At 36.1% G+C, this 19,378-nt stretch overlaps 1 protein-coding gene across 3 annotated transcripts in view; it reads left to right on the plus strand.

Moving 5' to 3' along the window:
- The first annotated feature begins 1,845 nt into the window (after positions 1 to 1,845).
- Positions 1,846 to 19,378, plus strand: part of LOC138702108 (rab GTPase-activating protein 1-like) — a 57,029-nt gene continuing 39,496 nt past the window's right edge. For 2 of the 3 annotated variants that reach the window (XM_069829685.1, XM_069829686.1), the window contains exons 1-4: positions 1,846 to 1,964; positions 2,309 to 2,678; positions 6,929 to 7,112; positions 8,814 to 8,997. In XM_069829685.1, coding sequence (XP_069685786.1) covers positions 1,959 to 1,964; positions 2,309 to 2,678; positions 6,929 to 7,112; positions 8,814 to 8,997 — 744 coding nt within the window. In that variant the 5' untranslated portion in view covers positions 1,846 to 1,958. Of the gene's footprint in view, positions 2,212 to 2,308; positions 2,679 to 6,928; positions 7,113 to 8,813; positions 8,998 to 19,378 lie in introns of all 3 variants that reach the window. The other variant, XM_069829687.1, reaches the window with a different exon arrangement.

The raw sequence follows: 19,378 nt of genomic DNA on the forward strand, positions 1-19,378 counted from the left end.
ATTTTCCCTACAACAAAGTATGCTTGGCAGCGATCACAAATCTAATCGATTAAACGAAAGAAATATGAAATTAATTTTGATGTAGTTTAAAGATGCAACTCGAATAAGAAGCAAGACTCAATTACTACCAAGGAAAATTAGAGAATTAGGCATAGAAATATCTATATCACACTGCCATTAAATATATGAAAAAGATTCACACGACCTTGATTAATAACTATAAAAGTATTTCATTTTTAATAACAATATTGTTACCTTACGTAAGTTTTATAGTTTTCAGTAACATATAAAATATATAGCAGTTACTCAGTAAATTATAGAAATGAAGATCTAATATAAAATATTCTTTCTCTGCGCCTACTTACATAAAACCTCAAAAGATTTCACTTTCATATCATCAGTATAGCATTATGTGTTGCATTAACTATAATAATATTTCATTTTTAATAGTAATAATGTCATCAAATATTCTTAATTTTATGGTTCTTAATATCCAATACACAGCTGTACTCGGAAAACTACAGACCAGACAATCTTTCCTATAAATTATTTTTATACGTTATCAAAAATTACACAAATGAAGATCGACATATTGGCATTATGATGTGAAAGAATCTGACCCATCTGAACTCTAAAGCCTGGTTCAGACGGTGCTAGTTTCTGTGATGGATTCCAAGGTGGCTACGCTGATGGCTGTCCTGCGTGCTCACTTGCTGGCTCCCGTGTTGGCTACAGTGACGGTAATTGTTCACACGGAGCTGGCTCTTTTCACAATTCAAATTGGAAAATCATCTGCTGTTTTATCTGTTGCCAACACTCATGGTCAAAAAGAAACTAAACCGTTAGTGGAAAACAACTAAAGTCCTACATTAACAGTAGTAAATGTCGTAATAAAGTAATTAAGCCATAAGTGCAAAACAGCTAAAATCCGATATAGTTGTTTCTTAGAAACTAAAGAATACAGAAAAAAACAGGTTTAGTTGGAAAACAATGAACATGACGACATGGTTTCAGAGGTGATATTATATGATCATCTTTAGATCCAGCCTGCAAACCATCACGAAAAATAGCAAGGAACCTACCCTCGAAATCCAGCAAGCTAGCCATCCAAGGAGCCACTAGAGCGCATTACTTCCGGCAAGTGAGCACGCAGGCTACCCATCCGCGCAGCCACCTTGGAATCCATCACAGAAACACGCACCGTCTGAACCGGGCTTTACATAAAAATTAGTAGACTATTTTATTACAAGATGTATTGTTGTCATAAGAGAAAACAGAAAAAATAAAATTATTATTATTGACAGGGGTTTGGATTGAACGATCTCCACGAAGTAGGGTATTGTTGATTGCGGGACATAAATATATTGGCGCTGATATAATCGCTACACATTTAAGAAATAATCATTAATCATAAGGACAATTTCATTATTGGAACTGCTTTGTGCTTGTAATAGAAGTCGGTTGTGTCCAACGAGTTAACTCCTCATTCGTTGTGTCAGAAGCACAGATGATACAGAAGTCAATCAGCCATACAGTTATCTTTGGCTACATCTTCTCTCTGTACACTATGCGATATAAAACGTTTGTTCCTGAATCGTTTTCTGTGTTCAGTGAAATTCTGAGTTAATTACTTTCTTGAGCTTTGTTTTATACTGATATAGAAATACTTAATTGATCGACGAATTGGATTCCCAATGAATTTACTCGTTATATATTGTAGAGAATAGGTGTTATGTATCTGTTAATCAATGGTTGTTGAAAATTAAATTTGAAAAATTGAAATGTGAATATAATCGTTGCTTATTTCGATTATCGATTTTCTTGTTGTAGATGTCTTCCCAATATGTACAATCTTTGATGTATCTTATATTCATATTATGTACATGATGGCTGAAAATGGTTTAATGATAAATGTTACAGTTCACCTTGAAATTCACAGACATGAAAAAGGAATATAAATGAAGGTATAAATGCATAGTAATATAGTGGTGTATGCACTTGTATCATATGAATATTATATGTAATGACATCGAGACATGTGTTATACTGACATATCAGAAAGTGTGACAGTGACAGGGTATTCTATTGACTATAGCACCTTTTGACAGGAGCTGCAACTGTATATTTGACAGGTTTAAGCCATAATTTAATGTTAGATGATATAGTGTGTCAGTAAGAGGAATTATTTCAGTATTTAATGAAGTGAAGCAGGTGAGAATGTAGTGTTTAATGCCTATTAATAAAGCAATGGAAACCATTCATATTGTAGCAGTCACTTTCAATATATTATTATTTCTTTTTGTTTCAGATAGTGATGGAGGATAGTGTCAGTGTGAAATCAAACGATTCTGTTGCAACGAGTGATGAATATGAATTTGTGAATGGAGGTTCAGCTGGCAAAGGCCTACTGACTATTGAACAACCACTTTTGAAGATTGCCAATAACGGTAATCTTGATGATTTGTGTAAATCTTTAACCGAAGTGCTAAGTGAAGATACAAACGGTGTTTCCAAAATGGAAAATAATGCAACTATTAAGCATGTGCCAGTAAACCAGACAATCAAGAAAGTTGGGCAAAGCATGTTTTATGAAGTTGATACTGTTAAGTCAGCTCTTGCTGTGTCTGCTGTATCGAAAGAAACTGAGAAAATAGATGCCATGAAGTCGGAAGATGAAGGTATTGTCTTAAATATTGTAATTTATGTGTTCTAACCTCAGTTTAGGTGTGTGTGTAGTAATAGAAAATAATGTCCTATAAACATGCGTCCTATTCTCAGTATTTTCTAGCCCCTAATTTCCGATTAATACACACACACACACACACACCTAAACTGGGCTCTAACCTTAGAGGAAATGCCACTGCCCCTATACGGAAGCGCGCCACTAAATTTTAGTGTAGTCTGTAGGCGTAAGTTAATTAAGTTTCACCTAGTTATTTTTTCGTCGAACTGTTGAAGGTTTGTTTCATTTGTCAGAGAAATTGCTAGGCCTCCTGGAGTGACAGACTGTTCTATCTCTTACATTTCAGTTAAGTTCTGTGATAAAGCTGTTCCTAATCATTTCAACCTTTCATAACCTTCAGCTTTCACTGTCATGAGGCACTGATAAGGAAATAACACAACGTTTCAGGTCAGTTACAGACGGGGCCTGTAAACTACCTATGTCACTTGATCTTTTATGAGCGTTTCTTCCTCCCCAGGTAAAATTCGTCATTTCTCGCCGACGCCAAAATTGGAGTAGTACAATAAGATCCATATCATTGGTCTAAGTGTCCATCATTGGCTTGACCCACCCTCTCCCCCATTCTCCATAACTTCAGTGTTTAAATATTGCAAGAAAGTAAAAAATAAATAAATCTGAGGCGCGAGAATGCATGAAGATCCATTGCCGACCAGCTGTCTGCTGGCCTCACGTCCACATGCCTCAGCAGAGGTGAACGATCATCCAATCAGAACGGAGGTATAGTGTGGTTAGCATGATAATCCTTCATGCTGTTATATCTGCTCGCGGAATCGGATTTCACTATCTATCGTAGCTCCCCAAATTCATCACGATGCTGGGTGGACACCAGTCCCATACACTGACCGAAATTTCATGAGAAAATTCCGTCCCCAGGAGGACTCGAACTGGCGCGCATTCCGTAACAGGAGTCACAGGCATGATGCCTCACCCCACGACAGTACGGCGCGAGACTCAAAGTAAACCTAATAGAAATTATTCCTCCAGAAAATGACAGAGAAGAAGCTGAACTCCTTAAAATCATGCATTTATTCACAAATTCTGAAAGGTGGTCCACAAATAATTTAATTTAATTATATTTCTTTACTTAATTCTTCTTCTTTAGTCCACACCTGTGCAGTAACGGTTAGCGCATCTGGCCGTGAAACCAGGTGGCCCGGGTTCGATTCCCGGTCGGGGCAAGTTACTTGGGTGATGTTTTTTCCGGGGTTTTCCCTCAATCCAATATGAGCAAATGCTGGGTAACTTTCGGTGCTGGACCCCGGACTCATTTCACCGGCATTATCACCTTCATCTCATTCAGACGCTAAATAACCTAAGATGTTGATAAAGCGTCATAAAATAACCTACTAAAATAAAAAAAAAATATCTTCTTCTTTATCTTGTCCTGCCTAATCAATTCTCGAAAGTCTCCCTCTAGCTTTTAATTGGATGTGCCAAGTTTATATTAGGTCTTCTATCTTAGGCTATATTAATAGCTTTCGGTACTCACCCTCCACACAGTAGCTGCTGGAAGTATTGCCCATCATGAGTGATACTTTATTCACGTCATTAAACCTATTCACTAGATTTGGTATTGTTTTCTTATACAGAATTTGGTGGCCAGGAAATTTACTTCTAAAAGTTTTCACTTGTTGTGCCGAACTATTTCTTTTTCTATATTATAGGCCTATGTATGTTTTCAAAATGTGTACTCGTTCACTCACTGGAATGTAACCATTGCAAAACACAACACAACGTAATAAATTGCACTTATTCTCAACTGACTCACTGTGTGCCTTTACTGGAGACAAACTGACGCAGCTAATTTCAGAGAACTGGGGTTGACCAATCATGCAACTTTCACATGGTGATCTTTAGCTCTTTTTCCCTCATTACAGTGAAACCTCTCATTTATGGACATCGAAGGGACGTAACAATCTGTCAGCATCTGGGAGGTGTCCTTTATTGGGAGGGAGGCTCCCCAGTCTAACAGTAAATTTATAATATGCATTATGTATCACTTCACGCTTTAAATGAAATGTATTACTGTAGTTTAATTCTAAATACAGTCTACTGCACTACAGTAAATTCTTTGCAACTTTGAACTACAGTAGATAAGACCGAAAAAGGAAAATACAGTACTGTGCCATGCAATTTTATTCTAGATCTACAGTTATACAGTACTGTAATTTACAGTTTTCAACTTAACCTTTACGTTCAGGTGCCATGTCTCTCGAAACAGAACAACTGATTGAAGTGAAGGGAATAATCCTACTAACCCTATCATGTGTTGAATACAGTTTCACGATCGCGGAAACTTTGGACCCATCAGACAGGTTAAATTTTTTGATTTTGTTTATCCACCGCTTCCAGCTAACAAGGGGTAGTCAGCTGGGCTAGTGGTAGCCTACAAGACCCTTATTGTCTTCTTTCATGGTAAGGAATTTCTGTACAGTTCTCAAAACTAAATTTTCCATCTTTGTAACACATTAGGTCTTGAAATCCAAGTTCTGTCCGCAGTCAGGAGGTAAAGCAAGCTTTAGGACTGTGAAACAGCTGTCCATGTCCGTGTCTGAGAGTGTCCGTAAGCGAGAGTTAAATTTATCATTATTTCTATATTATTTCAGTCGGGATACAAAAATCTGTCCGTATATGAGGAGTGTCCGTATCTTGGGGGTGTCCGTAAGGAGAGGTTTCACTGTACCTATCTCTTGGCACAAATACAATAAGAGCTTAATTATGCGTGGAGGGGGATAACATAAACACCAGTCAGGAGTGATGAAATAAGCTAAACATTTACCAGTCATGCATTCACCATAGTGGAATCAGCATCTTATCTTTAGTGGTTAGTCATACAAAAGTGATGCCCTAGTTTTAAAATTTATTATTTAAATTTAATATTATGTTTGGTGGTTTACAAGGTTGCCTAGATTGCAGTCGAATGCATAGCTAATTTTGAAATGTTGGTTGAGGTATTCATTGAGATCGTTGTAGTTGGTGATGTCCACGTTTTGGTCAGACGAACCCACACATAGGCTAGTTCTTATGTTACAGATGCCCGAAGTTCACACACAATTCAATGCAATTCTCTTACACTCTCTTTCCTTTTTTTCCCCCCACACTTCGTTCACATGCGCAGCTGTATTCTGTTTATAACTTTGGGCCTTTGACTTTAAAACGTAATGTCACTTGTTATCATCCGCTGATTAGTTATTGAGTTATATCTGTTATAAATGATTACTAATTTCGTAAAACCCCAACTCAAGGATGACACCCTATATGCGACCAATTTCAAAGACGTAGGCTACATAAAAGATTATAGATAATGATGAAACTTGAAATAGAGTAAGCACCATCATGCACATGAGAAATGTCATGAAATCATTGTTCTCACAGACCTCGGCTTGTTGCTTAGCTGACCCCTCATAAAACTTCTTCTAACCTTGCTATAAACCTTGCAATAGGCATATATTGGAGTATGCTGGGTAACTTTCGGTGCTGGACCCCGGACTCATTTCACCGGCATTATCACCTTCATTTCATTCAGACGCTAAATAACCAAGATGTTGATACAGCATCGTAAAATAACCCAATAAAATAAAATAAAAAATATATTGGAGTAGGACTAATTAAGTTCTTATTAGCAACAGCAGAAAGATTTACAGGGTCAGGTAGGTTCCATAAGTTTATAGTTGTGAGGCAACTCCTTGAAATGACCCTTATTCGTCAATGGTTTGGTTATATTGTTTACTTCGTATGGAAGAAACTGAAATATTTCAGAAAAACTTTTAAGTAACTTATTGTATTTAAATGAAAGATGTTTAGGGTGCGCTTCCGAACAGGGGCAGCGGCATTTCACCTAAGGTTATAGTCCAGTTTAGGTGCGTGTGTATTAATCGAAAAAAATGTCATACAAACATGCGTCTTATTTTCAGTATTTTCTAATCCCTTATTTTCGATTAATACACACACCAAAACTTAGCTTTAACCTTAGGGAAATGCCGCTGCCTCTGTTCGGAAGCGCTCCCGACGTTTATTATTGACAAAATTTTAAGACACAGTTGACATGGCTTTCAATAATAAGTTTAGGAATTTATTATTTTTATACTTGCGTTTATCTATAACACAGTGATTGTAAAAAAAAATACTTGTGTTCATGTTTTTAGTTCGTCAAGCAAGAGAAGTAGTACATGATATTTTCTTTAGTTCCAGATGTCCAACAAGATTGCACAATATTCAGCGGAGTGTCATACTTGGGGGCCGCAGCCATCAACGCTCCCAAAAGTGAGGCAGAAATTCAACGCAACATGGGCATTCTAAATGAACAGTCTTCAGAGCAAGCCATCAAGGTGTCTGTGTCTGTGCCCAGTTCATCAGATGGAACTGTTGTGTAAGTAACTTACATCAACATTTGCAGCTTTGAGTAAGAATGGTCACTGTCCTTTGTTAAATAGTCGAAAACATAATTACCTTCACTGTTAAGTAGCAGAGTGTAGATCATCTTCATTGAGAGGGAGTTAACAATAAGTTATGAGGCGTGTTCTTAAAGTAAGTAAACGGAAAGATATTTACAAACCATTTTTGTTGCATTGTATTCCCCACACTTCAATTACTTCTCAACATAATCTGCACCATTATTGAGGCATTTATCGAGTCGTGGCACAAGTCTTTCTATCCCCTCATTGTAGAATTCGCCCGCCTGCGATGCGAACCACTCCACACTGCTGTTTTCACTTCATCGTCGCCATCAAAACGTTGACCACCGAGCAACTTCTTGAGGTGCAGGAAGAGATGAAAGTCACTCGGAGCCAAATCCGGGCTGTAGGGGGGATGGTCAATTTGTTCCCAGCCAAATTTCGAGATGAGATTTTGGGTGTCACGAGCTGTGTGTGGCCATCTCCTGACCATTCCATCACTAATGGCATCATCACCATACACCTCACAAAGTTGACGATGAATGTCAGCTGGTTTGATGTTTCTCGCATTCAAGAAACGGATAACAGACCGCATCTCACAGTTGGCGGGGTGCTCTATCACTTTAAACATTTCAACTGATCACAACTAACCACACACACGGACTGAAGCTCTGAAACTGCATGCACAGCTTGCCTGAGGACTGGAGAAGAAAACACGCATGCGCAAAATAACGATTGTAGCGATGCGACGACTACAATTGAAAACGGAACTTACTTTAAGAACACGCCTCGTATTACCAGTCAAAGATTTTAGCAAGACTTGGCCGATCTGATGTACTTACACAGTAGTTGGGTTTAATTTTTGTTGATAATAATAGTGATGATGGTGACGTTTATTATTTTATTATTATTAGGGCCTATTATTATTATTATTATTATTATTATTATTATTATTATTATTATTATTATTATTATTACTTTATTATATTATTATATTATATTATTGGTGATGATAATATCTTTGAAAAATATTGGAGTGCAAGAGGTCAAATGACTTTATTGTCAAATGCCTGGCATTAGAAAACAACAACAATTATTCTTTTATTGAATGTTATTAGTTGAGAGACCATTTTGGTTATTTCTGCTGTTTGAGATGAAGGTGTGTGTTTAGAGACTATTGATAGAATAGCTGCTTTCGAGTCTGACAATATAACTGCATTCCTAAATTTATTGATGTGGCATAGAAGATTCCTGAGACTTTCACTTATTGCAATGATTTCTCCATCAAAACTTGTTGTTCCATATCCAAGAGATCTATAAAGTGAGAAGAGACAGCACGTAACACCTGCACCGGCACCTTGTTCTCTGGAGATCAAGGATCCGTCAGTTTACAAATGAAGCCAGTTTTGTGGAGGGTACCTAATATTAATTGTCTCTAAAGACAATTGTTTCATTATTTCAGTGTTTACTTCTGATTTCAGTATTTCTTCTGTTAAATTTAGATTATATTCTGTATTTAATAGAGTTAAAGGGTTTGGTTTAATTTGTAAGTTTTCTTTTAAATTCGGGATATTGATTTTCTGTTTTAATTCTTGAACAATGGATATGAAACTTTTCTGAGTTTTCAATCTTGTTAATTTCTTATTGATTGCCCAAGTCTGTTGGTTTGATTCCAGACTGTATGACGCCGCGTCCCACGTAGTCATGGCTCGGTACGAGATCCACCGCATCTTGTTCTACGCACGTGGGACGGCTGGGTCTAGCGAAGCCTCGTGCTTCGCCTTCACGTGGTCTCATGGAGACACCCAAGAGTCAGCCATTTTTCAGTGCCATGTTTTCAGATGCGACATTCCTGAGGCTGTAAGTAATAGTACATTATACACTAAAGAATTTAGACGTATTTATTTTAAGGCTATTTTTCATAATATAGTTATACAGGGACATCATTTTATTTTTACTTCAGTTTTTATTGTACTTGAGTTTTTGAATGTACTTCACTCCCACTCCTTCTACTAATGAAGTTCAACCGTCCTCCACACAGATCCAAGGCTGCATATACTGTCATAGTAAACAGTACGTTCCAAAAATATGTTCGCGTTTTCCAGTGACGAAAGAGCTTTCAATATTGAATCATTTTCACACAGGTACTGTCGTCCATTTGCCTACGTCGTATCCCGGTTTCCCCCACCAGCTTTTATTCGCCAGCTAGTGGCTGGGCTGTCTTAGCTCTTTTCTGAGAACATTAATTTCTGTTAGGAATTGGACGTCTACGTAATATTATAAAACTGTTTATAATAACTTAAATAAAAAGGCCTCGTTAAGTAATTAACTGTCACGTGATTTCCTCCCTTTCTACGACCCTGCGACAAAACCACTTGGACGGACAGTAGATTGCATGTCTGAGTAATTTTATATGTGTGGGTCGGGCAGAAGTGAAGATTGAGTTTACAGTACGTTAGGTCTCTTTTATAGAGTAGGTACAGAATTATTTCAACATGAGTTACTAGTACGAAGAACGAAACTGGTAATTGGAATTAGGTGCAATAGTTTATAGTGCGATAATATGCACATTAGAACTGAAGCCTGTATCGAAATGAACGGCCACCATTTTAAAAAAATGTGTTTAAATATCCATATCATGATTATTTTTCAATTTAACTTCCTTCTCTATATTGTACGCTAATGTTCTGTAGACAGTATAATATACATCACATAATGAATACGTCCACATGGACAGCTCAGTTCGTGAGTAAAAACACTCATTGTTAATACTGCACTGTATTTTGATTAAACAAAAACCTAATGAAAATGATCAAACTCAAAAGCGCAATATTTCCTAGTTTACGTAAATGGATGAACTACTTTTCTTCCCTCCTCTACCTAGTAAAGTGATTTGTTTGTATATTACGCCAGTATCATCGAACTCCAGTCGTGGAAGGGGGTAGCAAACGGCGTTGATCCAGAGGTATAGGAAAGTTAATATTAAAAATGTTAGTAAAAATAAAATAATGTCCCTGTAGTTACAGGTTAGTTAATATGTGTTTGTTCTTTCACTACAAATATTACCTGTATGGGGATCTATTGTTCATATTTTTACATTGTTTTCACGTCTTCTTTAGATAATTTGTCTATATTTATTTATTTAACGCTTCTGATCATTGTAGGCTGCCTACAAAGACAGAGTATAAAATACTGGTAACAAAGAATGCAATTTCATACAGGCCTATATAATAGTATTGTTTATAAATTTTGTTGACGGTGAAAAGTAATACATACATACGTAAGTGTTCTGCCCATGGTCAGGTCTTTCACTGCAAATCCAGCATTCTCCAATCTTTCCTACTTTCTGCCTTCCTCTTTGTCTCTGCATATGATCCAAATATCTTAATGTTGTCAAAACAGTATAAATTTGAAGCGACTCCTTTATAGCTAACAGAGCAGTAATTTTCAGGTTCCGGAGATCTAGGTGCAAAATTTTCCAAATCTTGACTGTGTGTTTCGGTACTTTGCCTCTAGCTCAAACTAACATGCTGTAATCAATATAGGTTTAATGAGTCCGTCTTCTTGCTTATCAAGTAATGTGCAGTCTTATATTATGAACTATGTCACATTTATTGATTGGATTAACGTTTTCAGCGATTATTTGCCATCATCAGATCATCATAAGTGTCATGTTATACACACTGAATACTTATTACAAATATAAGTTGAATGAAGTAATATTCGGGCAAACAAACATGGTTACCACTTGACTAGATAAATGTTACATTATAATTAGATGTGTACTGACTCAGCTGTTTACATGAACAATATTTTCATTTTATCATAAATGTTAAGATTGGACACAAATTAAATTATGACGTGAAATAATTACATATATTATTGAATTTTCATGTGGAAGTATCGTGTTCCATATAATGCATAAATTGAAACAAGCAGGTTATGAACATGCGTAATGCTAAATAATTACTATGTTTGAAAAATTCTGCTATTGAGAATTACATATACATATGTCAAGTGATCACACAATGGTATTGCATTTTATCATAAATGTTAAAATTGAACACAAATGAAATGTGAAACAATTACATATGCTATTGGCTCTTCATGTTGAGAGAGGAACAGAGATTAAGGGTGTTTGAGAATAAGGTGCTTAGGAAAATATTTGGGTCTAAGAGGGATGAAGTTACAGGAGAATGGAGAAAGTTACACAATGCAGAACTGCATGCATTGTATTCTTCACCTGACATAATTAGGAACATTAAATCCAGACGTTTGAGATGGGCAGGGCATGTAGCACGTATGGGCGAATCCAGAAATGCATATAGAGTGTTAGTTGGGAGGTCGGAGGGAAAAAGACCTTTAGGGAGGCCGAGACGTAGATGGGAAGATAATATTAAAATGGATTTGAGGGAGGTGCGATATGATGATAGAGACTGGATTAATCTTGCTCAGGATAGGGACCAATGGCGAGCTTATGTGAGGGTGGCAATGAACCTCCGGGTTCTTTAAAAGCCAGTAAGTAAATAAGTATTGACTCTTCATGTGGGAAGTATTATGTTCTATGTATTGCATAAGTTGAAACAAACAAGTTACGAACATGCTTGATGCAAAATAATTGCTGTGTTTTGAAAACACAGTCATGCTGTTAAAATTACATTTACATATGAGGTGACTGACTGGCCATTCATTGACACAGGAACTGTGAAGAACAGAGATACATACAGTACCGTGCAAATTAATCCGAACAACGTAATTACTTATCCAAAAACACTCAAACGGGATAAAAAAAAGGATCTAAGACATACCTCACTAATCTATGTGGCCTCCCTTGTTCCTAATAACAGCTCTGAGACGATTTCGCATGGATTCCACTAATTTCCCACAAATATTCTTCATTTCTTCATCGCGAAACTATACACCAATGAGGGCAGAAATCATCTTCTCCTTTGTAGAACAATCCATTTTTTGCATTCTTCTTTTGCAAATTAACCACAAGTTCTCAATGGGGTTGATGTCGGGTGAGTTGCCTGGCCAGGGGAGTACCTGAATATTCTTCTTGTTGAAGAATTCTGTAGTTTTTCGAGACGTATGGCATGGTGCCAGGTCTTGTTGGAACACACCTCTGCCATCCGGAAATGATTTTTGCAGCTGGGGTACGATTCTGGTTTCCAATAAGTGAATATATTTGTCAGAATTCATCATTCCCTTGATAGGTATTAATGCTCCAGGCCCTTCATGTGTAAAACAACTCCAAAACATTACTTTAGGGGGGTATTTGGGTGCTTGTTGGAGATGAGCTGCTGTTACTTTTTCGGATTCTTTCCGTACGTAAGAGACACGGTGGCCGTGGACCTCAAAATGAGACTCATCGGAAAAAAGTACATTCTTGCAGTCATTCACTGTCCAGTGTTGATGTAATTTTGCCCACATTAAGCGTTTTTTGCACATAACAGGGGTTAGCAGTTGCTTCTTAATAGGCTTACGAGCCCTTCGTCCAGCTTCCAAAAGCCTACGCCGCACTGTTGTGACGTGAATATTCGCCCCAGTGGTAGCCATTAACTCGCGGGTTAAGTCGACAGCAGTTAGTCTAGGATTTAATTTACTTTTCCTGACAATTAAACGATCATCTGCAGATGAAGTCTTCCTTTTCCGGCCACAGTTTCCTTTTTTCTGGGGTATGATGGATCCAGTTTCCCTGTATCGTTTTATGATCGAATTAACAGTAGCCAAACCGATGTGACATTCTGCAGCAATTTGTATCTGTGTCATAGAAGAATGCTCTGCTAATGTTATAATTTTAGACCGTTTTCGTGGAGTTGTATCCATTTGTGAAGACGACAGAATGTACACAGGATTGCAGTATTAAGTCTTCAACACAACTGAAATGCTTATAAGTACAAAATGACAGGCAAAATGTCACATATAAAAAAAATAACGACAGACCTTCAACAATGGAATTACACGTACTACAGATGTCAATTAAAGCGGTGTGAGCAGCTGTGAGGCCAACAATGACAGAAAATGTAAAAATATGTCGTGTTCGGATTAATTTGCACGCCACTGTACATGGCTCCTAGTCTAATTAATTAATAATGTGCAGTGATATGCAGTACAGTATTAGAGTATAGTGTTAGATATTAAATATAATGAGATAAGTAAACTTTAGCAATGTTTAATGACTAATGAGTGAGTTACGATAACATTTATACAGAAAATGAGATTTTAATCAAGATGATTCTCAACGTAATAAGTGACACAAAGCTGATTTAATGTGGTTAGTGTTAAATGGAATATTTTGTACTTCTTGCAGTTTGCGGCATGCCATTTTGTTTTTCATGTATATGAATAACTAAATATTCCATTTTAATGTCACACCTGAATAATACGGAAACCTGTCCACAACGGAAAAAAAATTAGGACCATGTCACTTCCGTCTTGAACAGGTTTCACTGTATATACTGAAATGGAAGTCTGTAGAATGTATAGAGTGCTTAAAAATTTTCTAAACGATACACTTTGGAACATTGGACATTTTTCGTATGGAGACTTATTTTGATTTCTGTTTCTGCATTAGACAGTTTACGTTTTTCAACCCCAATATTACGAGGAGGGGGGAAGCTGGAAAATATTTTCTGTTATAAATCACACATGGTAAAGGAATTGAATTGTCCTAAATGTGTAAAAAGTATGAGAAAGTATCTGTTACTTTCGTGCACCCATTCTTTTCTTTCTTCTGTCTTCTTCCCCCTTTCCCCTTCCATTTTCTCAGTATGACACCATCACATTCATGTACTTCGCAATCTTCATTAAGAGTTAATCCACTCTCGTGATGATTCAGTCTCTGTCATTAGCTTTACCAAAATATTGACTTGTTCATTTGTAAACACCCAACTTGCACTGTGAACTCTTCCATCATGTGCCCAGATTAGTCTTCTCGTTTTAGATTATTCTGTGTTTGTGTTAGTCACTATTTGTAAGATTAAAGACCACCCTTCAACCTATACCAAACAGAGATTCAGCTAATATTCGCCACTGGATGTAATATTAAGCCGGCAAGGAACTAATTATAATTATTCAGGTGCGTATAGATTAAAACATTTTTCCAAATTGAATGCTATGTTGAATAAGCTAAGAATGGTTTACCCCTCTGTATTTCAGACGTAGTGATTCAACATGTAGGCTACAGTATCAGAGACATTTTCTTTCTTGTTTGGTTAAAAGGAAATACAGTTAAAAGTATGAGCATTCCGTAAGTGACCAGAGTTCTAGTTCTTAGTGCAGTCACATTTGAAGGTTATTACCGGTATACAAATAATTTTTACTGTGTCATTTTTCGAATGTCTTAGGCTACAAAGAGACTTTTGTTTTCATTTCTGTCACTTGTATAGAATCAACAGGCAAAAGAAATTGTAAATTAATAAAAGAAATATAAAATCAGTTACACGAACACAAGCCATCTATAACACACAACAATAGAAACAGAACTCAACACCAGTAAAAAGAAAAGCCTACTGATATACCCAAAGATTCTACACATGCACGCACACATACGCACACACAGACAGTATTTTTGAGTTTGAGTGCGTGTATATAAATAAACTTAAAAGAAAATTGTAAATTTCAGTGATACAAAACAATCATTTTGTATCTAGAATCCATATAGTGGGAATGACAATAGACATTTAACTGTGACAAAATTGCACTTGTAGAGGTTGTGTTTTTTCGCAATTCGCTCGACTTAGTGATGTACACTGGGCTGCAAAAGAAATGCCGATACGAAATTATATCTTTTTCCGATGACTTTAACAAACATGGTGAGATGGAAAGCTATTTTCCTGAGATTAGTTTTTTTTTTAAACATGTATATACGACTTTTATAACATGTGCACATTATTATTTAATATGAATTGACTTTAAATTATTCATATACTTTTATTTTACAACTTTAATAAGAATACTACACGAAAATAGTGAAACTGCAGTTTATATGGTATTCGACAGCCTTCCTTATTATCCATGGATGCTGTCATTGTTGCAATCGATATATATGGCCAGTTATGTTTCATATTGTTTTAACAAAAGAAGTATCAATTTTATTATAAATATAAAATGTTATTATAGATACAGATACAGAACTGAAAACTGAATCTAATTTAAACATTCAACTAAACAGTTCTCCTTTGCATGGAATAAAAACTCTTTGGCAAATTCAGGCCAGTTCAGATGTGTTTGTATAATTATTTCATACATAATTTATTTATAGTTTATTGAAGACATACACGAACAAGCTGAATGATAATAAAGTTTTTATGCAATGCCTTCTCTGTCTTTCTATATTCTTTCCTAAGCGAAAACCTTGTAATACAATAATATTTCAAATCGATAGTGACTTCCACTCAACATTCCTTTTGCAGTCCAGTGTACCATTAGAGCTATAAATATGCCTAAGAAAGGCAAACATTTTATGATTCGGAAGAGAAAGTAAATAACTTCCAAATGTCATCAGTTTCCTGTTATTTATTATAAAGGTATCTTGTGATTTAAAAAGTATAGCAAGTAATTATTTATGATACAAGTGTTAAAAGTGACATTTCATTTTGTGACCTCTAGGTCGTTTGCGAAATGGAGCAGCAGGCCAAGTGGAGCGAACATGCAAATAAAATTATATCATTTTTAACATACGTGTCGTCCACCACTGTGGAGTAATGGTTAGCATGCCTGACTGTGAAATGAGTGAGCCTGGGTTCAAATCCTGTTTGGGACAAGTTACGTGGTTGGGGATTTTTTCGGGGTTTTCCTTCAACTCATTAAGAGCAAATGCTGGGTAACTTCCAGCGCTGGACCCTGGATTAATTTCGCTGGAATTATCACCATCTCACTCACACACTAGATAACCATTGCAGTTGTTACAGCGTCATGAAATAACCAATTAAAAACATGCGTGTTTTAAACTATAACAATTTCTTTAATAATAGGTAAGCATAACATGATGGTAGCTATCTGTTGATGCAAGATATTTATTATTTATGCTTTGCAATTAATTATAAGTACATATTAGTGTCCTGCAATGTTTGAACATGAGAGAAGCACAAAGATATTACAAAATTCGTCTTATTCCATATGAAAACTGATTGCAATATCTTACTTACAAATGGCTTTTAAGGAACCCGGAGGTTCATTGCTGCCCTCACATAAGCCCGCCATCGGTCCCTATCCTGAGCAAGATTAATCCAGTCTCTATCATCATATCCCACCTCCCTCAAATACATTTTAATATTATCCTCCCATCTACGTCTCGGCCTCCCCAAAGGTCTTTTTCCCTCCGGTTTCCCAACTAACACACTATATGCATTTCTGGATTCGCCCATACGTGCTACATGCCCTGCCCATTGCAAACATCTGGATTTAATGTTCCTAATTATGTCAGGTGAAGAATAAAATGCGTGCAGTTCTGCGTTGTGTAACTTTCTCCATTCTCCTGTAACTTCATCCCTCTTAGCCCCAAATATTTTCCTAAGCACCTTATTCTCAAACACCTTTAACCTATGTTCCTCTCTCAGAGGGAGAGTCCAAGTTTCACAACCATACAGAACAACCGGTAATATAACTGTTTTATAAATTCTAACTTTCAGATTTTTTGACAGCAGACTGGATGATAAAAGCTTCTCAACCGAATAATAACAGGCATTTCCCATATTTATTCTGCGTTTAATTTCCTCACGAGTGTCATTTATATTTGTTACTGTTGCTCCAAGATATTTGAATTTTTCCACCCCTTCAAAGGATAAATCTCCAATTTTTATATTTCCATTTCGTACAATATTCTGGTCACGAGACATAATCATATACTTTGTCTTTCTGGGATTTACTTCCAAACCGATCTCTTTACTTGCTTCAAGTAAAATTTCCGTGTTTTTCCTAATCGTTTGCGGATTTTTTTTCTCCTAACATATTCACATCATCCGCATAGACAAGAAACTGATGTAACCCGTTCAATTTCAAACCCTGCCTGTTATCCTGAACTTTCCTAATGGCATATTCTAAAGTGAAGTTAAAAAGCAAAGGTGATAGTGCATCTCCCTGCTTTAGCTGTGAATATATTGAATAAGCAGCCGATAAGGGGTGGTCCTCCAGCTTGGGGGTTGGGCGAAGGGCTAACCACCCATCACCATAAAAAACAGCTTGTTACAAATCCCTACAATAAGCCTCTCACAAGATCTGTGTTAAAATTTTAAACGGTTAAAACAAGGAGGAATGGAAGTGAAGGATAGCAATTATTTGCATAACAAGGCCAGACAAACTGATAAGGTGCCTTCTGCAGATTGAACATCGGAAAAATCCAAATTCACCATACTCGACAAATTTGTACCAAACATAGCACCTGTAATGCACGACGCTAGTACATTATATTATAACTTTTATTCAGTTATTATTTTTTAATCTACTGATTGTTAAATGGTCCTTTGGATTTACAAGTATCATATTTACTCGAATATAATACTGAGTAAAATCTTTTTTATCCTAAAATCTAGAAAAAAAAAAATACTGCCGAATATAATACGCACCTGTGCTAAAAACCACTCAAGATTAAAATTATATTATCAAGGCAGGTTATAAAGATACCCTTGCCTCTAGCTATGCATCCCATTCATCCTCACTTGCAGTATCAGAACTGGAACTTCCAGTCAACAGCTCTGTGTTTGTGTCAGAACACTGATTGACAATGACTGACGTCATGCCACTCTTTCATCAGTATCTATTAGCAAATTCTTTTGGTTTATTTAAAGACGCAGGATTATTAAAAATTTTTACACGTAAAATCTCAGAATAAAAGAAAATTCATTATCATAGTCAAAAATAATAATCGTATTAACAATGATTGTGGACATGAAATTACGAATCAAAAATGCTCAAAGATGAGAAAACACGAACCTGCAGTAGCCATTTCCATCAGCAGTTTATTTCGTAGCATAAATCAATCAATCTTCTTAATGTATCCAGCTGTTTGCTGACAACATAAAGTCCACTATAGTCCACTGCAGTCTATTCAGTTGTTGTTTTTCACGAGAAATGAGGGGTATTTTGATCGGTGTTCATTATAGATGCCTGTTGCTAGTAGCCAGAGTTGGGGTGTAGTCAATATATACTGCAGGGCTGTGTCTTCTGCAACTGGTACTGATGATTTTAATTTACTTCTTTTGTGGTTTATGGATGGACAGTATAGAAGAATGTGTTCCAGATCTTCATCATGATTATTATTTAAATGCAAGTAAATCGCAGGCAATCTTAATAGAACATCAAAGATCGAAGTGTGACAAACAAAATTTGCCACCGATAATTGTAAATAATACTACTATTCCATACAGTACGACTGTGAAGAACCTTGGTATTTATATGGATTGACACCTGGAATGGAATGAACAAGTGAATCACACTTCCAAAAAAATATTTTCCATTATTCACTCATTAAAGCGACTGAAGAACTTTCTTCCTGATAAATTAAAATTAATCCTTGTACAAACACCCGTGATGCCACACTTCGACTACTGCGATATTATATTAAGTAACCTAAATGCAAATTTGAGCAGCAGGCTACAACGTGTGCATAATGCGTGCGTCCGTTATATTTGTAATATTCGTAAGTATGATCATGTTTCCCCGTCTTTCCAAACTCTGTCTTGGCTGAGGCTAAGCGATCGACGAGCCCTGCATTCTCTTGCTCTCTTATTTCAAATTCTGCGCACCGCTACCCCAATCTATTTGGCTTCTCGTTTTCAAAATTTATCCGCATATCATCAGCTAAGTACAAGATCTCATTATAACAATTTACTCATTATACCTCACCACAAGACATCTTTATATTCTTCATCCTATACAGTGTCAGTTGCTAGAAATTGGAACTCGCTTCCGAGTGATATAAGGGGTTGTTGGACAATAGCTTCATTTAGGTCAAAATTACATAAATTCTTACTTAACAGATGAATTGCTGATTAATATTTGTTACTTATAATGAAACTAACATCTGTCCATTCTTATTATTATTATCTTTAATTTCTCTAAATAGATTTACAAAACCTCTAATGGTAATTACATTAATATTCTCATTATAGAAATAGAAATATATATATATATATATATTCTCCCTGTAACATAGTCCTAGTAAGCTTATATTAAATTAATTTTCATCATTTTACTAGCTATCTCAAATATTAAATTAATTATAATTCATTGAATTAAA

The sequence above is a fragment of the Periplaneta americana genome, chromosome 6 (assembly GCF_040183065.1).
Source record: "Periplaneta americana isolate PAMFEO1 chromosome 6, P.americana_PAMFEO1_priV1, whole genome shotgun sequence".
NCBI classification, from domain to species: domain Eukaryota; kingdom Metazoa; phylum Arthropoda; class Insecta; order Blattodea; family Blattidae; genus Periplaneta; species Periplaneta americana.